The sequence below is a fragment of the Phyllobates terribilis genome, unplaced genomic scaffold (assembly GCF_046119375.1).
Source record: "Phyllobates terribilis strain yellow unplaced genomic scaffold, ASM4611937v1 Scaffold_2__4_contigs__length_985480577, whole genome shotgun sequence".
Lineage (NCBI taxonomy): Eukaryota > Metazoa > Chordata > Amphibia > Anura > Dendrobatidae > Phyllobates > Phyllobates terribilis.
This window is the reverse complement of record NW_027362762.1, coordinates 192,579,692-192,606,190: the sequence shown is the minus strand read 5'-3', so window position 1 is coordinate 192,606,190 and position 26,499 is coordinate 192,579,692. Positions and strand designations below refer to the sequence as shown.

General features: G+C 47.5%; 1 protein-coding gene across 1 annotated transcript; it reads right to left on the bottom strand.

The window, feature by feature from the left end:
- Window positions 1–1,117: 1,117 nt before the first annotated feature.
- PA2G4 (proliferation-associated 2G4) lies at window positions 1,118–26,019 on the bottom strand. Its single transcript, XM_073663728.1, has 13 exons — window positions 25,792–26,019; window positions 20,477–20,605; window positions 20,151–20,256; window positions 18,522–18,591; window positions 18,056–18,148; window positions 17,258–17,321; window positions 16,222–16,300; window positions 14,351–14,429; window positions 13,516–13,649; window positions 13,244–13,338; window positions 12,804–12,931; window positions 12,009–12,062; window positions 1,118–5,349 (listed from the first exon to the last, which is right to left on the bottom strand). Exons 1-13 carry the CDS (start codon window positions 25,877–25,879, stop codon window positions 5,296–5,298), a joined length of 1,173 nt encoding a protein of 390 aa, XP_073519829.1. The 5' UTR covers window positions 25,880–26,019; the 3' UTR covers window positions 1,118–5,295.
- Window positions 26,020–26,499: the final 480 nt, after the last annotated feature.

Sequence of the window (26,499 nt, the reverse complement as noted above, 5' to 3'; positions counted from 1 at the left end):
TTCTACAACATATCAGACGAAAATACAGTGATGAATAGGGGCCTACAGGTCTCACACAATGTGACACAAAGCAAACATATTTTCTTGCAAAATGCAGATTGTTTTTGGTCATCACTTAAAGAAAACCTGTCAACAGAGAAAGTGGTCGGTTTCTGCTCTTATTTTATTCCTGCTGTTCCCGAGTATACTGTTTTTTTTTTTTTTTTTAAATCATTTTTCCAGAGCATTTTTATTCAGTGTGAATTTTTCTGATCTTTACTAAGTGGGCGTTACTCACAGGGTAATAATGCAGAGCGGCCTAAAAACACCCCCCAGGGAATCTTGTGATCCACACCCCCTTGGTAAAAACCCTGAAAATTAAATCTGTGGTGCTGATGTCTTTCTTCTAAATATCTGTGTAGAATATTCGGGGAATGAAGGTTTACTACACAATAGTAGCACCCAAGAAATATTACAAGAGTACTGCCTGGAACTTTCCTTTGGACACCATGTGAATTGTGGCTCCATTTTATTATTTTTCTACACTTCACGAACTATACAGGACTCTGAAGAACTTCTGTTCTTAACATTAAAAGTCATTTTATAACTATTAAATAAAGTTGAACTCTGTAGTGCTATGGCATGTAAACGTGAAATATATGAAATTTTAATTGCATTACTGCTCTAGATAATAAGAAAAAAAATGGAGATGCTTAGCACATAATTTGGCCAGTTCATGCATGCCCAGCAACCAACGACAAGGCGATCTCCTTTTGCTGGTGACCTATCCTAATGTGAATCCTCTCCTAGGCTGAAGCCTATATTTATATGGGTAGATAGGATCCTTCGGCAATTATAACCGCCACAGGCTGATTGATCACTTCACCTGTCAGAAAGCCTATATATAAACAAAAAGATCCTACCTACCCATAAATGCAGGCTTCAGCCTAGTAGAGGACTCACATTAGGATAGGTTGCCAGCAAACCGGAGATTGCCTTGTCGTTGGCTGCTGGGCATGCATGAATTGGCTAAATTATGTGCTCTCTCTATGTTCTAGAGCAGTAATGCTATTCAGATGTCATATTTAACAATAGCTTTGAAAAGAAAAGTGACAATACAAATGCTTTGATAACCATGTACCAGTCAGTCAATACCAATTTTATTTGGGAAAATATACAGATTGCAAGGGAAACTTGTAACGTTACTTACAGGCATTTTTTTCCAAGAAATACATATTTAGTAGTAAAAGTGAGTAAAAAAATTCATTTTTTTTCTTGCAGTCACAGTGATTTAACCCATCTGATACCAGAATTAACCCCACAGGAAAACCAATGCAAACTCTTCATCAGTAAAATCACAATCATGCGATGAGTTCACCTCATATCCCCTCTGTCCAGATGTATAGACCAGGTGTATAACACCAACATGCAGCTGTGCAAATCCGGAATATGTTGGGCTCTCTATAGCCAGTGAATTTTTACCACACAATTCATCAGATAGGAAAAGGGAGAAGGAGTGGGAACAAACAAAAACCTTCAGTCTCCATAACAGGTCTACCCAGGCAGGAAAAGATATGTGATACAAGAACAGTTATTACATGATATAAAAATATAAGTTTTCTTCATAATGTGGAAATCGGATGGACGCCTGCAACAGCGGAAGAGCAAGGCCAACACCACTATTCTGCCGCATTATCCCTATATAGACTGCAGCTAAAAAAACAACGCTTATAACGTCCATGATACATAGAATACCTTTGCGACCCTCCCCGATCCAGAGAACTGTGGTTCTTAAAGAGCCCCGTGTGAATGCAGCACCATTGATTCTTAATGGGACTGCTATAGATGAGCGCAGCGCTTGGCTGGTGTTCGGCACCCCCATAAGAATGAATGGATCAGCACTGTGCGCCATCGACCACCGCTCCATGCACAGAGCTTTGAAGAGCCCCAATTCTCAGGATCGCTGGGAGGTGCAGCGGTTGGACCTCCAGCGATCGGAAAGCTCTCTCCCTATTCCATGGATAGGAGATAACTTCCAAACTTGATACAACCCCTTTAAGATTTCCTATATGGGATTGGGAAAAAAATTAATTGTAGATCTCGCTGTAATAGACAACATGATTTATGTGCTGGTTTTGGGACAGATTTCACATCGTACATTGCAAAGGGTGAAATTCGCTGAAAGAACTGAAATTCTGCTGATTTAAAAATCCACTCTGTCAATCTGTGTGTGGACATTTTACGATTTGGGTCAATAAGATTTATTAAACTCTATCTTGCTACTGTAATCGCTGCAGATTTTGCACCTGCAAAATCCAGAGGGAAGAACCGCAGCAATTCCACTATATGTGAACATGCGATCATAGAGAATTAGTCAACCGGCCATGGAGACAAGTCTGTAAATTACAACTTTACTCATTCACAAAGGGCCTGATTCATGATTCCATTTGTGTCTTTCAATTGTATCTTGTTAATTTAATTTTTTTTTTTTTAGGCTAGTCATTATGGTGGAATTTGGGGTTTCCAGATGATTCATCAATTGCACTTTTAAGAATTTGCAACAGCTTTCTGCAAATAAACTCCAGTCCCCCCAGAAGTGATTTTATTGTACTTTTGTAAATACAAAAATAAAGACCATTTTTTCGCACACAATTCATAAACCACTTGCGTCATTTTTGAATAATCATTTGGTGCAAAAATGTCAACTAATACAAGACATAAAAGCGCGTTTAAAAAAAACAAAACAAAACTCTGCAAATAATGAATCAGGCCCATGTAGTAAGAATTTAGGGGTTATTATTACAAGATTAAATGGCGTTCTCCACTTTCAAGAATCCATACAAGTCTGATTTCCCCTAGTGATTGATCTATGGAGAAAACCTTTAGTAATTATTTAACTTCTCTACAGCGCCACTACAGGGGAAAAGAAGCATTACACAGTGTTCATTCAAATAAATGCGTTGTCTATGTAGGGCAGGACAGATGCTCCAGAGCAACACTCTTTGTAGCCACTTTCCACTCTGGTCAAGAGGTAAGAACCCTGAGCAGAGGACCTCTTTTCTATTAACTCAAAATTCTCTAACAGTGTATGAAATGGATTTTCAAACCCATTAAAGTTTAGTGTGGTCATTATTGGCATCTAACTGATGCGAAATCCTTAATTCTCAATGGTGAATTCTCCTTACAGAGAACCATTTATGGAGCATGGAAAGGTTTTCCATGCAACGTGATGGCAAAGTGTAGAGAAGTTACATTGTGATTCGTTGCAAGTTCATTAGACATCTGGAATTACAAAGGTTCTCCCAATAGTGATTTACTCAAACATCACCTAATCTAGACCATTCGTGATCTGCATGAGATGCAGGGCATCTCTTAGAGGGGGGAAAGAAAAAGAAAAAAAGAAGGCTGGTACTACAAACCTAGAAGTAATGGTGAGGCCACAAAGAAGTACTCTCCGAGAGCCAAGGTCCTGATGCACAGTCTAAGTACGACATCTGTTCTGTATAATTTAATATAATAGCTAAAGAATACACAAAGATCACAGGTGTGTGTGTGTGTGTGTGTGTGTGTGTGTGTGTGTGTGTGTGTGTGTGTGTGTGTGTGTGTGTGTGTGTGTTTTCACCTTTTCTGGCTCAATTTTCATTCTCTTCTATTGATAATAATAAAAAAAAAAAAAAAACACAAGCTGGAAATCCAGATCAATTTCTTTGGGAAATGACATGCAATTCATGAGAACTGTACCTAAAGGGGAGTGTCAGCCCAAATCGACAGTAGAAACCAACACAGCCTTGTCATATTACCTTTAAGTAGTCTAAATTGCAGTGTCCATGTTGCAGAAACTAAAGTTTAATCAGATAAACTAATTAGGGGGCTCGGTGCACCCTTGGGTGGCCAAAAAGCTCAGTCCACCGCTCTACCGTGTCCCTGCCTCAGTCACTGGTGACTGACAGTGCTGGCTCACATGGAGTAAACACTGACTGCATAGAAAGTACTGGCAAGCGAGTGCTGTCACTCACCAATGAGGTAAAGGAGGACATGAAACTAAAGTGGGCCAGATTGTCTAGAGCTTCTTGGCCACACCAAGGGTACACGGAGGCCCATGATTAGCATATCTGATGAAAGTTCAATATTTGCAGAATAGAGGCAAAGATTAGATGACTAGAAGGTGTGATTTTTACAGGGGCTATATGCACGACAAGGATATATGGCTAGTCTATACTGTCAGTTTGGGATGATGGACTCACTTTAAGTGCTTTCAGGTGTATGTAGTTTAATAAAAAACAAAAAGTGTGTGCATTCATCTACAGAACAGGATGGGGATTAAAGATTTAAAACCGAACATTAAATTAATTTTAGAAATTGATGTAGCCCTGTACATAGGAGAAAACAGACAATCCAAGGAGCCAGGGTAGTACTGTGCAGACAAGGGATTCCTTACAACAATGTGGTCGGAAACGTTTTTTTGCACATGAAATCATGTTCATTTTGTTATTGCTCCCATTGACAGATGCCTGCCAGGACGTGTGTATGGTCAGAAGGTATCAAGCACCAGTCCTATACATTAAAAAAAGGACACATGCACAATACCCGCTGGCCCGGCACATGTCCTGTCGTCATCAGTGGCTCTCATCTCCTGATGAGGAAGTGAGCGGTGCCGGAATAAACCTTTATGCTTCAGTACCACCTCCAATCAAGGTTTTTCGGAGAAAATAACGGGACATCAAATTGAAAACCATTGCTCTGCAATATTAGTACAAAACACAAGTCCTCAAAACTCTTTCGGAGCACATCTTGCTTCATGATAACCTACTTGGTGATCTGCATTTGGATCTGAACCGTCATGGTTTCGGCAGTGCCTGTCCAGAACTGCCATGAGCTTCTCACAAGAGGATAAGATACGGCCGGTTCTGGGATCAGAGCCACCTTGGCAGCAGAGGGAGGTTTGAAGAAGTTGTGGCAGCAGTGGTAGAAATCTTTAAGGAGGAATTGTTCCAATTTTACAAAACATCGACATTTATTTAGAAAGAGGGGCTTAAGACTGGTTTTATGCCTGATTTTATTGTTCGTTTTTATAGATTTTTGGTTAAGTAGTCTGGTGTAAATTCCAAAAAGGACGGTTCCCTCAATGTTCAAGTTTTGTATCCAAAGAGGGCAGGGGGAGGCCTGGATCCAATAGCACTCTGCGAAATCACCCATCAGAGGCTTTTCTTTTACAATATTTCATATTTCTTGGGAGAGGGGAAAGAGGCAAAAATAACGCAGACACTAAAAAATAAACTGGCAGGTTGAAGTCAACACCTCCATGAGGCGTCCTCCTCACTCTGTGCCTTCATTATCCTCAGCAGTGGCCTGTTCAGCATTCTTCGAAGCCTGGAAAGGATAAGGCACAACATTTTAGCATGAGGGCATAACAACAACGACAGTAGTTATCTTAGCAATGTAAAAATAAGAACCTTAAAAGGGGCTTCCAAGAGTTTCCAACAGACTAGCTGCAGGAAACGTTATTAAAGGGGTTGTCCGAGACTTTTATATTGATGGTCTATCCTTCTCATAGGTTATAAATATCTGATCGGTGGGGATGCGACACCCAGCACCTCAGCCAATCAGCTGTTCCTGGTGCCGTGCCAGCCGGATGTGCAGCGTTGCGGCTGGCTTAATGGTGGATTCCAACCCTCTTAAGCAATTGTTGGGGGACGTGGCCTTAAGTGGATACGTGTTAAATATTTAACACTGAAATAGAGGGATTTTTGGTACTCACCGTAAAATCTCTTTCTTGGAGCCTTCATTGGGGGACACAGGACCATGGGTGTATGCTGTTGTCACTAGGAGGCTGACACTAGGCAAAAAAGCTCCTCCTCCGCAGTATACACCTGCCTACAGGCACCAAGCTCACCAGTTAGTGGCTAAAGCAGTAGGAGGAACTTAAACAATTAACTATGCAATGCCCAACGTGGCACAACCGCAAAACTATATTAGATGCCCAACAGGGCCCACTGTAGCTATGCCCAAAATCAGGGAGGGTGCTGTGTCCCCCAATGAAGGCTCCAAGAAAGATTTTACGGTGAGTACCAAAAATTCCTCTTTCTTTATCGCTTCATTGGGGGACACAGGACCATGGGACGTCCAAAAGCAGTCCCTAGGGTGGGAGAACAGAAAAAGATAGCCACAGACTAGGTCTGACTGCAGGCAACTGCTGCCTGCAGAACCTTCCGTCCAAGACTGGCATCAGCCGAAGAATAAGTGTGGACCTTGTAAAACCTAGAAAAGGTGTGGAGTGAAGACCATGTTGCGGCCTTACAAATCTGAGAAGCTGAAGCCTGATGGCGGACCGCCCAAGAGGCCCCCACCGCCCGGGTGGAGTGAGCCCTTACCCCCGGAGGGGGAGATTTGTCTGAGACGCGATATGCTTCCAAAATGGTAGAAATTATCCAACGGGCGATTGTTGACTTGGAAGCAGGGAGACCCTTGCGACGCCCCTCAGGAACGACAAACAGGGCGACCGAACGCCGAAGGGAAGCCGTTCTAGAAAGGTACACACGCAGAGCTCTGACCAGATCCAGTTTGTGCAGGGATTTCTCCCGAGGGTGCACTGGGGCCGGACAGAAGGAAGGCAAAACAATGTCCTCATTGATGTGGAAAGAGGAGACTACTTTTGGCAAAAAGGAGGGCACTGGCCTGAGCACTACCTTGTCCTGATGGAAGACCAGAAAAGGTGACCGACAAGAGAGGGCTGCGAGCTCTGCAACCCTCCTAATAGAGGTAACAGCCACCAGAAAAGCCACCTTCCAGGAGAGAAGAGAGGCTGAGATGTCCTGAATGGGTTCAAATGGGGGCTGTTGAAGGACGCTCAGGACCATATTAAGGTCCCATGGATCCCCCGGGGGGCGATAAGGCGGCGCTAGGTGAGCCACCCCTTGCAGAAACGTCTTGACCTGAGGACGGAAAGCCAAGTTTCATTGGAATAGAATAGACAAGGCCGAAACTTGACCTTTGAGAGTGCTTAGAGAGAGTCCTGCTTCCAGGCCAGACTGAAGGAAGGCCAAAATGACCGGTAGCGAAAAGGACATGGGAGCTAGCTGATCCTTTTCGTAGTGACGAAAGAAAGCTCTCCATGTTCTGTGGTATATGCGCGATGTTGCGGGTTTCCTGGCACTAATTAGGGTCTGGATAACGTCCGCAAAACCAGCTTTCCTCAACACTGCGGCCTCAATGGCCATGCCATTAAATTCAGAGACTGAGAACTCTGATGAAGAATAGGTCCCTGAGAGAGGAGGTCCGGACGGTCCGGCAGTCTCCAGGGGGAGTCGACGAGCAGGTTTACCAGATATGCGTACCAGACGCGTCTGGGCCAATCCGGGGCTATTAGAATTACCGGTACTCCCTCTGTCTTGATCTTTTTGACGACCCGAGGACTCAATGGTAGAGGGGGAAAAAGATAAGGGAGCTGGAACTGAGACCATGAGATGACTAGCGCGTCTTGAGCGATCGCAAGGGGATCGCGGGACTGTGCTACGAAGGATGGAACTTTGTGGTTTAGTCGAGACGCTATGAGGTCGACGTCCGGCGTGCCCCATTGTAAGCATATCTGATGGAACACCTCGGGATGGAGAGACCATTCTCCTGAGGCAAGGCCCTGCCGACTGTGGAAGTCGGCCACCCAATTGTCGACCCCCGGAATGTGCACTGCTGAGATTGCCGGAACAGTGTTCTCGGCCCAAACTAGCACTCATCACCTCTTTGAAGACCGACTTGCTGCGTGTTCCTCCCCGGCTGTTTATGTACGCCACCGCCGTGGCGTTGTCCGATTGTACGCGGACTGGGAATCCTGCAAGAATGTCCTGCCAGTGACGCAACGCCAGGTAAATTGCCCTTATCTCCAATATATTGATCGGCAGGGAGGCTTCGTGGAGACTCCAACGGCCCTGCACTGTCTAGTGGAGGAAGACTGCACCCCAACCTATGAGGCTGGCATTGGTTGTGACCACCTGCCAGCGAAGTGGTAGGAATGACCTCCCGGGTCTGAAGGAAGAAGGACGAATCCACCATATTAGTGACCTTCTGACATGAGGAGGTAACCTGATGCGTCGATGTAGAGACGACGGGTTCTTGTCCCATGCTGACAGAAGGGCCAGTTGAAGAGGCCGGGTATGGAACTGGGCAAACGGGACTGCTTCCATGGCTGCCACCATTTTTCCCAAGACACTCATGCACAGGCGAAGGCGGCGTGGACTCGGGTCGGAGAGAAAGTGAATCCCCCGGAGAGAGTTTATCTTCTCCCTTGGAAGAAGGAACCGGGCATGGGTCGTGTCGAACTGCATCCCTAGAAAGGTTAAGCGCTGAGATGGGACCAGGGAGGATTAGTCTGTGTTGATCAACCAGCCTAACCGAGAAAGCGTGTTCAGGGTGATCTGGAGACTGTGGAGACAGTCCCTGAATGTGGGACCCTTGATCATTAGGTCGTCGAGGTAGGGGATAATTACAATCCCCCTGGCTCGTAGAATGGCCATGACCGTCGCCATTACCTTTGTGAAAACCCTCGGGGCGGAGGCAAGCCCGAAGGGGAGAGAAGTGAATTGGTAATGTGCGTTCTGGAAGGCAAATCGAAGGAACTTCTGATGTGGTGCGTAAATTGGAATATGAAGATACGCATCCTGAATATCCACCGAACATAGGTATTCCCCGGCCTCCATCGAGGCGATTACCGACCTGAGGGACTCCATTCTGAATTGCCGTACGCGTACCTGTCGGTTTAGTTGTTTGAGGTCTAGGATCGGACGTAGTGAGCCGTCCTTTTTTGGAACGACGAAAAGATTTGAGTAGAAACCTGAACACCTTTCTTGAAGGGGGACTGGAACTATAACTCCTGAGTGCAGGAGCGAGGCAATGGCCTGAAGGAAACCGGGAAGTAGAGATGAATGCGGGTGGCGAGACCTGAGAAATCGTGTTCTTGGCATGGTGTCGAACTCGATCTTGTAGCCTGAGGTCACTATCTCCTTGACCCAGGCATCCTCTATTACCGATACCCAGGGGTCTCGGAACAGAAGAAGACGGCCGCCCACCCTGGGAGAAATCCCTGGTGGGAGTGACCCGTCATGCTGAGGAAAACCTGTTGGATCGAGATCGGGATCCAGAGGACTTGGAAGAGCGACCCTTTGCGCGCCAGCTGGGAGTGGGCCTAAAGGTAGGCTTACGTTTGTCTTGCTGTGCAGGGGTACGGTCCTGTTGAGAGGAGGATCCTGGCTGAGGAAACAGACGAAAGGACCGGAACTGAAGGTAACGTTTTCTAGGAAAAGGGCGATTAGGTCTCGGCTGAGGAAGGGAAGTGCTCTTGCCCCCAGTGGCATCAGAGATGATCTGGTCTAATTTAGACCCAAACAGTCTGGAGCCTTGAAAAGGGAGATTTGTTAGTGATTTCTTGGAGGCCGGGTCGGCGTTCCAAGCCTTCAGCCAAAGAATCCTACGTATAGCGATGATATTGCTGGAGACGCGTGCTGAACAGGTAGCGGCGTCAAGGGATGCCGTAAGGAGATATTTCCCTGCGTGGGCGATCTGATCCGCTATGTCAGCCAGATCGTCTGGGGAAGTCCCGGAAAGGATGCCCTGCCTAAGCTGTTGGCCCATGCGGAGACTGCCTTTGATACCCAAGTTGAGGCGAAGGAAGGGCAAAAGGAGGTGCCAGCAGCCTCGAAGGCTGACTTAGACAGGTTGAGGCCTTGGCTATCTGTAGTGTCCTTGAGGGAAGAACCATCTGGGAGGGACAGTACCGTCTTAGCCGAAAGACAGGAGGATCCACAGAAGGGGACTCCGTCCATTTGCTGACGAGGTCGTGGTTAAATGGGTATAGCATGTCTAACTGCTTCTTTCCAGTGAAGCGCTTCTCTGGATGCTCCCATTGTTTTTGAAACACACCATCAAATTCTGAATGATTAGAAAAGGTGCGCGCCGGGCGCTTAATTCTCTTGAAGGAAACGGAGTAGTCCTGAGAAGGGCTCTCGTCCTCTTTAACATGCAGAGTGTGATTGACGGCCGATATAAGGCTGTCAACCATGTCCTGGACTTTAGAATATTGGTCCGTGTCGGATCCAGAGTCAGAATCTGATTCCGTATCAGATCCCGGAGCGGCCTCTTGGGAAGAGGTGTGACATGCAGGGAGCAATTTGGAGTCTGGAGAGCAGGAGGATGAGCTTGTGTGAGGCCTTTTCTGAGAACGTGCCCTCGGTCTGCCCTTAGAAAGAGGGGGCAGGGGTGCCTGCGAATCGTCCGTTGGAACGTTCGGAGCACTGGTGGCCGTGGATAGCATGGGCAAACGTTCTAGGACCTGCACCAGAGATTGAGATACCTTGGTGAGGTCAGAGACAGACTGGGACATAGCAACAGGGTGGGGGGTGGTGGGGGGGGGGGGGGGGGGGAGTTACCTCGTCCTGGGCGGCAGGGGGTCTTGGGGTGCCAGCATGGTGGGAGGCTTGCAGGTCGAGCAGAAAGCCGTTGTCAGACCTGCGGGCCACTTAGTACTGCAAAGAGCACAGGCGTAATATGTGACTGAGTGGGACGGACAGAAAGCTCCCTGGGCTTGGGCATATGTGCCTGACCTGAAATGCTGCAGAGGAGGGAGCCTGTGTGGTGCCAGAGTAGGTCCTACCCGGTCTGGGATGAGCACAGTCCGGTATCCCCCTTCGGAAAGTCCGGAGCCGCGGAGACAGGAGCAGGGCTGCAGAGAGGAGGCAGTCAGACAGGATGCTGCAGTCGGAGCCAGAACGAGAGCAGCGGAGAGGGGCGGAGCCGGGACAGAGAGTGTTTCCCTGAGCGAGCTAGGGGAGCCAAACCTCCGATAGGTAGAGGGGATGGGGGGCGGGCTTAAGAACTTGGCCGCTGATAGGCCCCCGGGATAAAAGTGGGCGTGACGGAAGCATCATAACGCTCCACAGTCCTGATTGGCCGTTTTCCGGGAGGGGCGTGTACCCGCCCGAAAGAAACGCCCACCCGGACCTGCCCCCCGAGAGAAAGCGTGGGCAGAATTGCCGCGCAAAAAAAGGTTCAGAGAAACGGGGGGGGGGGGGGGGGGGGGGGTTGTTTTGTGGGGGGACGCCATGTTGGGGGAACGCCATTGAATATGAGGCCCTTGGTTCGTCTACCCGATGTCTGAGGAGAGGGGGCGTGTAGGTAAGCGTCGGCGGGGAAATGAGATGCTTCCCTTATTAACCCATGATTTGCGGGGCCCGTGCATAGCTGAGATGTGAGGGACCTGGGAGCAGGGAGGGATTGTACCTCTCCCGATGACTGTCTTGCTCCTTCCCTCTGAGGATGTACACAGGAGGTCCTCCTTGGATAGGGGGGGGGGGGGGGGATCCTGGCTTTTCCTCCTTCCCGCACTGACCGGTCCTGGACAGTGCAGGAGACGGTGTCGACCCCAGAATCTGGGAGAAGGTCACCGTAGTGACCACCGTGTCCCTCCCAGGCCGCTCCGAGGAGGGGGCTGGGGTGGGGAATAGGCAAGGACTGGCCACCAAGAATCACCCTGAGACACCCTAAGGTGACAGGGGATCGGTCCTGCCCAGCGGGTCCGAGAGTGGGCGATGTGGGAAATGCCACACTGCTCTCTCGGTCGCTTGAGAATGGGGATAACAGGGGACGCAGTGTTCCCTGTTAACCCTGAAGAGCTGTATCTGAAAAATAAAGAAGAAATGTTAATAAAACACAACAGGGTTGGATCTGTGAAGATCCAGGCCTACCTCCTACAGACACTAAGCTTAAACTGGTGAGCTTGGTGCCTGTAGGCGGGTGCATGCTGCGGAGGAGGAGCTATTTTCCTTTTTTTGCATAGTGTCAACCTCCTAGCGACAGCAGCATACACCCATGGTCCTGTGTCCCCCAATGAAGTGATAAAGAAAATCCTTTAACAACTTTTTAACACATATTAGCAGTTTAACACATTTTTAGGTTGCCAATAATTCTCATATAGTCTCTAATAATAGTTCTCTCATTAGCAGCCATGTAAAGGAGCAGGTGGAATAACCAATTAGCGCAGTTACCTTCTTTTTCTTTTTTTTCTGGGTCTTCCGACTGGCTGAACTTTGCAGTAGTGCCTAAATTAACCATAAGAAAAATAGATAAAACTCACAAAGTAATGACAATAAAATACAGTCTTGTATATAAAGGAAATAAAGCCCACCACTGCATCCAACTCAAAGCCCTGTCCTAGGTAGTGCAATGTGCCAGGGAGTAGCTTCAGAGTTAGACAACCCTTGAGCAAACAGAAGAGGACCAGCGCACAGAAGAAGAAGCCATAGAGGTAAAGAGACCCCCATATTATTGCTGACAGAATGATTTGCAGGTTTCTGAGCTACTATTCTTAAAAAGGTTATTCTGGCATTCTTACATCACATCTACAGGAAGAGGGGATGCCTGGCATGTGGAGTGCAAGAGTCCTGCTGTGCTGTGGGCACGACCAGCATGTATCTGTAAATGTGACAGCATCTGCACCAATCACCTCCGGATGCAGAAGAGGGAGACATCGGGATAACCCTTGGAAGTCTAAACAAACTACTTGATTTAAAGGGCATGTCCATCAAATGCAGTATTACTAGCTATTTTCCCCATCTGACTTCCAGCACTGCATGTACAAATCATTATTAAGCAGGACAGTCCCTGTACAGACCCCTGCACATGGCTTTGCCACCTACATAAATGTTAGTGACTTTATTTTAAGCTGACAGTGTGCTGAACCACCACAAAAGCACTGCTGGCTAAAAAAAAAAAATAAATCACTTCCCAGAAAGCAAACAAGAATAAAACAAACAAAAATAAGAAAAAAAAAACCTCCTCACCTTAAGTTCTGTATCTTGCACCTCCAATTCAGATTTATACAAATCGGGATCGAAGGGGCCACTAGTTATCCTCATGGGGCCATTAGGCATCAGGAGAACTGTGAACTTGAATTGTGCAACGTACTCTCCTGAAAAACAGAATCGCTGCATTGAGATCAGCGCATACCCAGGACATGTGAAATGAAGGTTTCATTATAAAAGATTGCTTATCCAAGAGAGGAGAGTTCACATCTCCAGGTAATCACATTTTAACACATAAATCAAATACACAAGGGGCTGTCTGTATGGCTCCCTTTATGAGCTAGGCCAGCCCCCTTCTGCCTCTGGATGAGCTGATAGAGAAGGGGTTGCTTAAATGATAATCATGAGTTGTCATCACTGACATGTGATAATAGTCCCTCGGTGGTTTGCAGAGTGCCCCTTTACAATTGGATTCTCACCTTCCTTTTCATACAGTACATTGAAAGGCTGGAGAAGCTCGTGTTTGGCGCACTCCACTACACCCATTCTAGCTTTTTTCTCATCTTCAAAGGCCCTACACAAAATGGAAAGATTACAATTACATTTATGGCCATTCACTGCAGGCGATGCAAGACTGGCGAGTGCCACAACTTTATTCTCATGCATTTTGTAGCTAGATGTGAATACTACACAGAAATCTAGCGCCAAAGCCTCACTGCATCTGATCAAGCAATAAGAGGTCACGTCATACCTGAGAGTGAATGGCATGGCGCCAAAACGTCTCTCCACTTCACTGAAAAAGGCACGAGAGGTTTTCATTTTCAGACCATACTGCTTTGTTGGCTCCCTTTTGTAAATTGTTGTCCTCTGGCCAGCATCCTTCGCCTACATCACCCAAGAAATTCAAGTTAGATAACTAGAACAATGTAGAAAAGCCGCAAATCACTGCAGTGTGCTACACTGTACCCAACAGGGGTATAACAATCGCGGTCACGGAGGGCGCCGGCTGATGCCAGCCCAGTTTTGGCTTAAATGTGTATCCTCAGATGTACATTCAGCTGAAATGTCTTGTGGCGCAGAGATCCACCAGCTCCCTGCACCAAAATAGCTATAGTGGCTGCTGGCCTATCAGATCGCCAATCACCCAACCCCCACCAGGCCATAGAGGAGGAAGGGGACACTGTTCTTGGCGGGAGCAAGGAAAGGTGACATTTTTATTTTTTCATGTTTAAATGTGTTTTAGGAGAGTGCTAGGAGGGGGAACATTAAAAAATGGGAGACATTATTAAATAAAGGGCTCAGGACAGGAGCCATTATTACAGGATGGAGGACATTACTATAGTACAGGGACATTACTACAGGAAGGGGCCAGAATGCGAGACATTATTACAGGATGGGGCCCACGACTGGGGCCATTATTATAGGACAGGGCACAAAATAGGAAGGGGGACATTATTACCAGATAGGGGCTAGAACGGATGAGATTATTATAGGGGACTACTGATCTGACCAATATGCTGGTGGGGGCCCTGGTCCAAATACTGCACAGCGGCCCATAGGACTGTAGTTACGCCACTGGTGCTCACCTTTCCTTCTCCGGTGCTGATAAGAACATCAACCGCGTAAACCTCATGGACCTCAAACTCTGCTTTTTCATGGTCCTTCCTGCAAATAAACAAAGTTCCCTTAATAGATTCTTACTCTTCCCATCAGGTCAGAGGTGGTTTTTAGTTAGTGCAATATGAAGCTGTAAACCCCGGAGACTTAGAAACCAGAGAGGCAAATCCTGTGGTACAGGTACTGTATATTGTGTAGTGCAGGGAGAGAGGACAACCTTGTCATGGCAGGTGGGCTCCTACAGCCTGATTCAGCTGGGTGCTCACTTGTGCACTTCAGTAATAGTACATCTTCGCCTGATAATTTCTGCTTAGAAGGTGATGACTATAGCATGGCATTGTGTACATAAAATTCCATGGGAATTCTCACCCGTTCAGACAAATGTGCAGGGAAAATTACTAAATATCAAAGTTCATTTCACAAACAATGCACCAGCAAGCTGTACAGAATACATGGAGTATAGGAATGGTGGAGGATGCCTCAAATATAGTCTTTTTCCCATGAACTTGTTATTGTCCCTGCCTCATTTTATTCCTCTCTGAATGTTTGTTCAGACTAATAATCGTTACCATTGCCACCTTCAGTAACCCTGGGGGAGTGTAATATAGAACCTGTCACTTCTCCTGACATTTCTTTTACTGAATACTTGTATTTCTCATTAAACCATTCCATCGCACCTTTCTTAAAATTCTGATGTTACTCTATTCCGCCTAGAATTGTATGAACAATTTGTCAACTGGGTGTTACCATTCCCATCAAAGAGGCGTGTCCCTACACGTGTGTGTAGGGACACAACCTCAACTGGTAACACCCAGCTGTCATTTATTCATCTATTTCTAGGAGGAACAGTACAATGCTGAGGAATACTAAAACTCATGTCAGGAGGGCCAACAGGTCCACTTTAAGCGCAATTATTCTTTCTAGGATGTTTTAGGTTAAAAATTCAAAATTCAGAATGGTCAATGGGATATGGAAAGATGCAAACAAATTGGCAGCCGGCTGACCCCTGCAGGGTTTGAAGTCTGAACAGCGGTTCCAATGCCATCCTCCCGGAAAGAAGTAAAGCCAGCAAAAAAATAAATACCGTATTATTCAGCCTATAAGACGCACCCCCCCCCCCACAAATTTGGGAGGAAAATGAGGGGTGCGTCTTATGGTCAGAACGTAGCTTACCGAATAGTTGTGGTGGAGCGGGATCGCATGTCCTTCAGGAACCTGGCAGCGGCAGCAGGTGAGGTGAGGTGTCTGTCGGCGGTGAGGCAGAGTGGCGTGCGCTTTCTGGTAACCATCTTCCTGAAGCTGTGATCTACAGGAAAATGGCCACCCGAGCTCCCAGTCTGTGCATGTGTCGGCTTGGGCAGCCATTTTCTTGTGCCGGCTTCAGGAGGATGGCCACCAAAAAGCAGCGCACGCCACTCTGCCTCACGACCGACAGCCAGACACCGGCCCTGCAGCATCTCACCTCTTCTGCTGCCACTGACGGGTTCCTGAGGGAGGGAACAGAGGGCCCTGCGATCGCGCTCCACCACCACCGCAACTTCCCGCTGCTGGAGCACCGCCTTCTTGCACCCAGGATCCGCAGCATTCCTCCACTTCCGCTGGCTTCCTGAAGGACCCTGCCTCCTGTGACCCCCGCTCCTCCACCCCCAAGGTAAGATACTGTACCTATTCAGATTATAAGATGGACCCTCATCTTCTAAAAAATTTTTTTCCTATTTTCCACCCCAAAATTTGGGGTGGGCAGAGGTCTTATGGCCAGTGCATCTTAAAGTACGAAAAATACGGTAAATGGAAATAAAAAAAAAATAAATAACAAATATGGTGGCACGAAGTAACATACTTCTGCTGGTCAGTTGGGTTCTGAATAATGGTCTTCTCGCCATCGATAACATGCTGCTTCAACTGATGAGAAAGCATCCCTAGGGGGAGAAAAAAAATGGCTTTTAGAGAAAGTTGGTAGACACTAATAAAGCAGTTAGTGTGACAGTGCTTTTATTTTTTTTTTCCATGAATCAATAGCACCCATGAAAATAAGAAACTTAATATATCTCAAGAAAAATTGTCTTCTTTCTCCTCCTGAACTGATCATTCATTCTCAAATTTCTCAATTCCAGAGTAATGTCTGTCTTCAGCGAATACAGATTTTCCCATTACTTAGATGACAGTTGATGCTCATAATGTTCTACGGAGAACGGTAACTGTGACCCCAGGAGACCATGCAGCAGAATTTCTGTGTCCGCCTCTAGCTTCTCCTCTCCATAGAATTTTAAAAGCACCAACTGTCATCTCCTAGCTCAGTAATGGGAAAATCTGTGTTCACAGAATCCAGACATTACCTGTAAATAGAGAGTAATGTGTTAAACTCTACGGAAAGTTATCCCAAAATTAAAGTAGCATAATGGAGGCCAAAAAAGATCACCCTTTATTCATCCATTGGGTAAATGAGGGCCCTTCTGTCCATTTGACATGTGCGCAAGTAGCACAGAAATGAATGAAGTGAAAACACACGATGGTGGCCTATTCTCAAGAGGGGACAACATCTGTAACCAGAATTCACAATACAATCTGCATGCATTATTAAAAAGATTGATTATACTTAAAATAAAAAACAGCATTTTAAGAGTCCGGGTAGAGCTGGACTCAAAATGCTCACTTTAATTTTAGCCAAGAAACTTTTAAATAAAACATTACTCAGCCATTATTAGCTGGATTATCAAAGTAAGTACCCCATTCTTATCAGGTCTAAAAGCTATTTAAGAATGTATGTGTTTTATATTGTCCACTCTAGTGACAGATGCAGTTTAATTGGGTTTTTGTAGTTAGACAAACGGAAGAATTATGAAAGCATTAGGTAACATTTCCCATGTGTCTCCTACCTTCAATGGGTACGCAGTTAAAAGACGGAGAAATCTTGTTCCACGCATCAGTCACCTGCGTGTTCTACAAACAAATTACATGGTGACATTAGACTGAACAGGAGCAGAATACTGATATACAGAAACACACACACCCCCCCAACACACACACACCCCCCCACCACACACACACCCCCCCACCACACACACACCCCCCCACCACACACACACCCCCCCCAACACACACACACCCCCCCCCAACACACACACACCCCCCCCAACACACACACACCCCCCCCAACACACACACACACCCCCCCCCAACACACACACACCCCCCCCCAACACACACACACCCCCCCCCAACACACACACACACCCCCCCAACACACACACACACCCCCCCCACCACACACACACCCCCCCACCACACACACACCCCCCCACCACACACACACCCCCCCACCACACACACACCCCCCCCAACACACACACACCCCCCCCCAACACACACACACCCCCCCCCAACACACACACACCCCCCCCAACACACACACACCCCCCCCCCCAACACACACACACACCCCCCCCCAACACACACACACCCCCCCCCAACACACACACACCCCCCCCAACACACACACACCCCCCCCAACACACACACACAGTGATCCCAGCTGCTCATCAGGATACAGTAGCCGGCCAGATGTGCCTGCCACTCCATTCACTAGCCTGTGCTGACGTCTTACCACCTGGCACATCGTATCGGCACAGCCAATTCTGGAACTGTAGCCAAACTAAGCACTTTCTGCTTCTCACCTGGTTTCCAGGCTTTACCAGACGGAGCGCTGCCTCCGCACACAGATGTGCAGCCTTGATGACATCAGCTTTACGACCAGTGACTGCCGAATCCTAAAGAGACACGAAAACGGAATTCAACCCAAAAGCTCTAGAAAAAGAAACAACCCGCTATACTGTGCCAATATGGAACGATTAAACTGTGCTTCCCAACTTTGCACCAAAAACATTACACAAAAGAAGTAGGTTTGCATAAAAAAACTGTTTTAGGATCAAGTGGGTCAATGAAAAACCTTGAAACTTTTTGTAAGGCAACTTGAGTATAATTCTGACACGGCAGAAGCCACCTGCACAAAAATGGACACCAGGCAGATGAAAATTTGTACCTCTTCAAATTTGTTGAAGGGGAAAAAAAAATTATAAATGGAAGAATATACTTGAATAACAAGAAGCTCTGTAGCAGACACAGGGGAATAATTGGTCTTACCTTGGAGGCGCCAACAACAAAGCTGTGTGCAACATTAGCAATGAAGCCATCTACGTGGACTCCTAGGTCTCTGTAACACAATTGAACAGTAGTATGAGACGGAGTCAGTGAGCTCAATGATTAGCTGCAGCGGTGATGTGCGCTGTAAACAAAGACCAGAGCAGCGGCAGAGAGGCGGCACTGGGCCTCAGGAGTGCGAGTATCGGTATATTCATTGTTTTAAACAGTTGCAAGCTTATAAAATTAAAGGGAATCTGTCTCCAGTTTGCTGCCACCTAATCTGAGGGCTGCATAGTGTACGGGGCAGAGACCCTAATTCCATCCATGTACAACTTACTGGGCTGCTTGCTGTAGTTTTTATAAAATCACTAATATAAAAAGGAGATTATCACTAAAGGACTACTTGGCCTGCTAGCAGGTAGTCCAATCATGCCCCCACCACTGATTGGCAGCTTCCTGCCTATGCACAGTGTACAAAGGAAGCTGCCAATGAGCAGTCCGGTGATTTATTTTACAGTGTGCCATCATGTATGAATGTAATTAGTGCACTAACCTCCTCCACAGCTGTCTTCTCCTGGTATCAGCCCCGCTTCAGCGTCACGTTACCACCTCTGTAACTTGCCAGATCACTGAGGCAGCAGTTTATATTCTCCATGTAAGTGTATGGGACTCAGAACGAGGCTACAGATCTTCCTCCTCAATTCCCATAGACTTACATTGAGAAAATTCCAAAAGTGACCTCACTCCACACAGAATCCTGGCAGGTCACTAATGCGGTGACGTCCTGCTGGATCGGACCGGAAGGGGGCGATGCCGGGAGAAGAAAGCAGCTGGTGGAGTATGACTGCACCATTTACACTCACATACCTGGTAGCTAGCACATGGGAAAATGTAAAAAGTCACTGGAGCGCTCCTTTAAATACACAGAGACTTACTTGAGAAGTAATAACCAACTTGACAGAACACAGCATGGCAGGAGGAATAGATAACCCCTTCACTGCCCTTATATTTCTCTACATACCAGTGTAAAAGACGATGATGAGTAGATTACTGTTAAGGTCTTACACCCATATGCTTAGTGGTATGGAAATTTAATTATTATTATAGCGCCATTTATTCCATGGAGCTTTAGGAATTTATTAAAGGATTATTCCCATTTTCATAGATAAAATACTGTTGGATAGCTCTTGTAAAAACAAGTACTTCTCCAATTTACTGCTTATTAAAACCTGCAGCCATTCTTGATATATTAACACTTGTTTTTCTTATAACTTATTGCCTAGGAGACCGACCACCGCTCTTGGTCCAGCTTATAAACACTGCACTGAAGCCGGTCATGAGAAGGCAGCAAAAGTGCATTCCTGGCCAGCTTCTAAACAGTACTGTGCTTACAAGCTCAACAGAAAAGAGCTTATAAGCACTGCGCATGTCGTGCTGTCTGACAGCAGTGGTTGGTCTCCAAGGTAATGAGCAAAGTGTTAATATCTCAAAAACAGCAATAAGCATTAAATTGAAAAATTGCTTGAATTTGGAAGCACTGTCCATCTATGAAGATAAGAAAAGACCTTTAAGTGTAGACTTTAATAAGGGATGATAGGTTTTCTTGTGTTTTGTACAACGTTTACTTACACTTTAATTAGGTCACCTTTCTTCAGTTGGTAATCTTGGTCGCTCTTCAGAGGGGAGAAGTGACACACAGTGTTATTAACAGATATACTTGTTGGAAAGGCAATACCTGCAAGAAAAAAAGAAGAGGGTAAATGGCGAGCTTCAACATCAGCCAGTCTCATGTGGAGAAGAGCAATCCAGTGGTCACCTAAAGAGACCCAAGGGCCACCTAAAGAGACCCAAGGGCGCTGAAGTCCAGAATGAAGCAAATGAGGTGCCAACACACTGGAAATCTGCCCCATGGATGCCCAGGTGTAAACCACGTGTGCAGCCACACTCCCGCTGACCTTTCTTCATTTCTTTTTCCTTTTTGAAAATCTTGCCAGTTTCCTCCATGATCATAGCATCTCCCTTTTCACACAGGCTGAGGATAGACGCGTCTGCGGTGGCGGCCTCCACAAGAGAGCGCAGGACCCCTAGAACAGACAAAAGAGAGGGATTAATCAGCAGTACAGGCTTTTCTTCCCCACCGCCCTGTGTTTGGAGAGTGGGCTACATAGCGATTGTGCATTGCAGATTTTACGTGGGAGATTCAAATCCAGCTGAACTATTCTTCTACAGACGGAGCCTTTGCAGGGGAATATTTATACATGGGATAATTAACGCCTCGGAAGTCGCATTCAGAGTTTTTTATAGCAACACAAGAAATAAAAGGAGGTTGGCAACATTACATACTTACTCACACCTACCCACCTCTATTCAATGCCTTGGTACACTGACAGGTATTGGAACCAGTGCACACACGTATACAACAAATATATCAGTGTATTTCCTCATCAAAAGTTAGAATTAAAGTGGATCTGACATCAGATTTCACAATAGATGCTTCTTACATTGATAATCAAAACTCAGACCTGATGAGGCCGATATACTTACATTGAAATTCCATGTCAGAATAGCCGTAGAATACTTTTGGAAATGCTCCCCCCCGCCTAATATTAAAATAAGCATTTTTATTTATGGATTTCACAGCCTTTCGGACATTGATGTTGAAGGTAAGTACACCAGTCTTGACAGGTCTAAGATTTATTCAATGATGGAAACAGCTTGTATTGTGAAATTTGGCGACAGATTCGCTTTGAGAGTAGTTGTGAGCATAAAAAACAAAACTACATTTAGACCAAAATGTAAATAAAAGAGGACTGCTAGCTACTAATGTAGGGATTCCCATGCTACGTACATGGATTGCGAGCTGCTCGTGTCTGATGAGGATAGCAGTTCTCCCATTTGTTGTCATAGTTGTGAAACCTGTATTATAGTTTATAGATAATTTGGCTCTGTGACATGTAGTAATTATACAGCGTGTTCTCTGGGGCGGAGGTTTCTGCTCGTGTATTATTGCAGAGGCTACCGCCTGCACCGCCAGACACTGGGCTATCAGCGTGCAAGGACAGGGGCGAGGGCGGCAGCACCTGTGTAATGGCGATGGAATTAGTGCCAGTATAAAAAGATTAAACGGGGCGATGATCATTTCTTATTTTTAAAGCTGCTATTTGAGACTGAATTATTGATGCACTCCCACCAATCTGCTGTAGTCCACTGCTGCTGGATATAAACAATTTATGGGGTACATCGTAGCAGTCCTGTACATCGCCTAATTATGGCAGCTGCTGGAGCAGTTTTTAGCTGGTGGGTGGATAGTTCAGTCCCAGACTACCCCTTTAAACCCTTGCTAAGCATGCACCACCACGCCACTGCTCCCCGGACTTCGCTGACATGGCCACAGCAGTGATCTCACGTTCATCGCAGCATAAACGCTGAGGCCGGTGATTGCTCGTTTCGGACAGGTATTGCAGACGTGGCATCACCGCAGAAAAAAAACCTCTGGGAAGCAGCAGAAGTGCGACACTGGAGTGTCAATGCCCAAGTTATGCCCAGCCTCTTATATTTTAAGGGCTATTTCCCAGAGTTGACTTCTGCCCATAAATGAGCGGTGGCAGACTATTTAAAAGTCACTTGGCAGACATATTCAGCAGGAACAGAGTGACCGTATTGGCCGCACATGGGCTTCATGTATGATTTCAGCCACGTGTTTGACTTGAACATTGCAGCGTTTCAGAGAAAAACACAGGAGACTAGTTGGACAGACGGGTTCCAGGAGGCTTCTCCCTGCCCACTAGCCCTTGAGTGACAAGTCTCCCCGCGTGCAGGAACGAGGACGAATCCTGTCAGTCATTGACAGCTGGGCAGAACAAGCCACTAGGACCCGGCTTTTCATCTATTCTCCAGTGTGGCTTGGTTCCCAGTGACTTTTAAAGTATGTTTTTCTCTGAAAAGCTGCAGCATTTCAGAGTCAGAAATCATACCGCCAGTGTGATACAGGATAGGCAGTATCTGCTGTCAGGTTCCCTTTAAGGCTTATTGAAAAGTTGCTTCATTTCTTAGATGCGTTGAGATAAAAATTGTGAAGTGTATGTAGCCATTTAAGGCATTCATGGAGATGTTGGCGTTAAACCCCCTCCTGTTGGGAGAAGACATTTAATGGCTTATATGCGTGGTCGGCCCTTCATAGTATAGCTGCCTACATACCGCTGTCCATTGTTGATTGTAATGAAGATCAGAGGAACCCTTCTACCAAATCGATGGGCAGCAGAGGCCTTCCATAATAAATATCTGTACACGGAGGGTGCAGCCGTCCCCAGAGTCACAGTGATGATGCAGCTAATGGAATCCTGGAGGTTAAGCTTTGACCAAATGTAGGAACAGATTTGATTTGGGATAGTCATTAAATATCAGCAACTAAATCTGCTGCTCCATTTATACTGACAGATTTCGGGACGGTAACGAGCATCAGTTGACCATGTACAAATGGTTCAGCCCTTGAGAGCTGGCATTGTTACAGACCCCCAAGCAGGGCTGGGGACAGAATGACCACCAATAACCGCTCTGCCCCACGCAGGATCAGGCTATTGGCAGCACAGCTACAGTTTATACCAGTGATTTTTACGCTTGTATAAAAGTGAAATAACCCGATGATTGCGCACCTGGCAGGCGAGACAAGCGATGCTCTGGTTTCCCACAGATGATCCACCACACCCATGAACGGAGGACTCACTACCGGCTGAAGCTTTGCCTCTACACCTCCTTGAGAGTAGAACGACTTCAGACATGTTTTAAGAGCTGGCTGGAAGTAAGGATCAGCACAGAAACCAATATGGCAGTGTGCACAATAAGTATGACAGGTGGCCCGAGCGTCTGAGCTAGGAAATACTCGTGTACATTATACCGGCAACACTATCACAGAGGGGGAGCAGGGCGGTGGCTCGTGTGCGCTTGCTGCTGCTCCACACCAGGGGACACGTGACAGCCGCCCATCAGCGACGGTCCATTTACACAGGCAGATAACCAGCATAGAAACGTTAATTGTCAATTATCTGCCCGTGTAAACATACCAGCGGTTACCCAACAAACGAGAAAAACATTTATTCACCAGGTGATCATCTCGTTATCGCGGGACAGAAGTAGTTAGTGGCAGCGCATTGCCCGGTGTAAACTGGGAATGAGCCACTGACCACATGATGTAATATGGGGACAGAACAACCGCATTCATCATTCTGCCACCAGGTTCTTGTCATCGAATATGAAAGCAGCATGATGTAGAAACAGAGACACTGATTCCAGCGATGTGTCACTTCAGGGCTGCTTGCTGTATTTTTGATAAAATCACTGTTTGTCAGCAGATGATCACTAGAGGCTAGTAAACCTGCTGTCATGTAGTCCTCCATATTCTTGAGCTTTGGATATCCCTGCCCCACCACTGATTGGCAGCTTTCTGCCTCTGCAGCGTACATAGAAAGCTGCCAATCAATGATGGGGTGGGTTATACAGAGCTCAACATTCAGAGAACTGCAGCAGCTCAAACTGTGGCTATCAAAACTGCAGCAAGCAGCCCGGTAAGTGATCGATCACTGAAATGTCTCTGCCCCTACATCATGCTGCTCTCAGATGGGATAGCAAAAATCCAAGTGACCCAGCAGTCAGACCCCCACTGATCTTTCAGTTATCACCTATTCTGTGGATAGGTGAGAACATATTACAACAGGAACGCACTCTAAATTGGTCCTTACATCAGCCATGGAAAACAAAGATATCCAGTGAGTAGAGCTCGAGCAGATCAGGTCATAGGACAGTCCATCGGCCACATCAGTAGTCTCTGGCCAGGAGTCCTGAGAACCGCCTGGCTTCTGGTATCTGTGGTGGTCAGTCGGCCTGGTGCAATCAATCAATCATCCATCCATCATAGCAGTGTTATGCAAAGTGATACCACACCAGAAGAATCAATGAGAAGAAGAGCCGCAGATGCCATCAGTTGAAAGGCGGTTCTCAGGGCCCCCTCCAGTGAGATCACTAATGTACGGAGGACCAGATCCTGGGAATTGATCCACAACTACCAGTAAGTGTCCTGTATGGATCTTATTCTATCAAGATCTGTGCACCAGATCTAATGGGAGTCTTACATCAGTCAGCGTGAATTACCAATCTACAAATAATGGGATGTGTGGGTATGTATGCCAGTTTAATCAACGCCTGCTGGTGTAGCGCCATGGCCACTGGGGGTGCACAGCACTGGCTGACAATGCTGTGCCCACTGTACAGTTTGCAGAGGGAGGGCTAATGGCCTGTGCGGCTCACTGTATTATAACATGTCCGATTCATTCTTCACCTGGGAGACTAGTGTTGTGCGCAGTGTCCGTCCATAGCTAGCCCTTCCCCCTCAGGCTGGGCTACATGATGAGGGCAATCAGAGAAGGGATTTTGCACATGACTTCTATCAGTTTGTGACAAGTGAGTCGCCTGCGACAGAGAACTCAACTAGCAACATTAGTGAGTGTGGCGGTCATTAGAGGAGGCGTCAGTGTCGCCCTGCTAATCCAGAGTGATGGCTGCCACATGGCGTGCGCTGCTCCAACAGGGCCCACTACAAGGTCTAGTTCTCCTGATGGGCAGAGCTGGGCACACTCCCTCCTGGCACAGTGCGGCCTCTGCGGATCAGATGTCACCACATACTTCTGCTGGAGATTCCTGCTCTGGAGGACAAAGTGCAGCTTAGAATAAGGGCTGGTGCGCTGCCATCTCCTCAGTCAGGACTCTGGAGGCCTCACATGCACCTGCCGGTGCACAGGCGCTGCTGGTCGGGAGGGCAGCGCGGGCCACATGGCAGGAGCGTGTGCACACGGGGCGCCTGCTCGGCGATTAGTGTAATCCTCCTAGGACAGCTGTGGCCCGGGCGTTGCAGGATGGCGGCGGCCTCCGCACGTCTCTACCACAGCGGACAGAAAGGAGCCCCAGCCCAGCAGCCAGTCACAGCTCCGGAGGACCTCGGGCAGTCATATGTACGGAGCACGGCGGGCCCGGCAGACACGTGGGTGCCCGGAGATGTACGGGTGCCGGGGAGGTTCACGTCAGGCGGGACACGTGCGATCCCCTCCCCCACTGAGGCTCAGCTTATACCGGCCGCCAGTGCCCGCACGTCAGATCCCCGCCGATCCCCGAGGTCTGTGCTCTCCTCTCCCCGCGTCCCGGCCAGCGCTGCCCGGCATTCACGTGCTGGCACCTGGAGCCCGGCAAAGCCACGACCCCCTGCTGACAGACGGACACTCACTGTTGGCGATGTCGCCCCCCATTTTATACTTGGTGACCACCAGGTCCTCAGCGATCGTCTGCTCTTGCTGCTCATCGTCACCCGACATTTTGGCGTCCAACGGTCTCTCTTCTGCACAGGCGTGCGGCGCACACAGAGAGAGCGAGCTCACAGGAGGCGGGAGCGCACCGCAGGCGGAGGGTTGAGGGTCAGGCGGGCTGGCCGCAAAGCACCCTGGGAGTTGTAGTTCGCAGCCTCGCTGCACCCGTGACGTGACGGGACGCGAGGCGCCTGCTGCGTGGGCTAACCACATGTGTACGCAAGGCATGCCGGGAGCTGTAGTTCCTGTATGAGCCGGCAAATATAGACTGCAAAGCGAGCGACTATTGCAGGAAGGAATGGTGCTATATGTAGGGACGGGACGGCCGCACTCACAGCTGTGACCAATACCAGGGCAGAGAGCCCATGGCTGCAACAGGACCATGCCAGGGTGCAGCTGGCACAAAGCCTCTATTTTCACCAAGTTTGTGGCAGGTTGTGACGCGCCCCCTGGGCCATGTTGTGTAGCGTTGCGCACGCGGGGAATACCCGGAGCCGGATCAGATAGGGGTAGTAGTCCTCGTGGCGGTGACCCGGTCCGTGCCCAGGGTGTCAAGCTAAGTGGCGATGTCTTTAGTGACAGATGTTATATTGTTCGACTACGCCACCCGTGGTTTGCGGTCAGTGGGG

Bases quoted from the DNA above. Each gene is read 5' to 3' on its own strand.
- PA2G4 (XM_073663728.1), bottom strand. From the start codon at position 25,879: ATGTCGGGTGACGATGAGCAGCAAGAGCAGACGATCGCTGAGGACCTG. The intron at 20,257-20,476 runs GTCAGCGGGAGT...TTTTTCTTGCAG, and splicing joins GGAAAAAGAAATGAAGAAAG to GTATTGCCTTTCCAACAAGT. The intron at 5,350-12,008 runs GTAACTGCGCTA...TATCCTTTCCAG, and splicing joins AGAAAAAAAAGAAAAAGAAG to GCTTCGAAGAATGCTGAACA.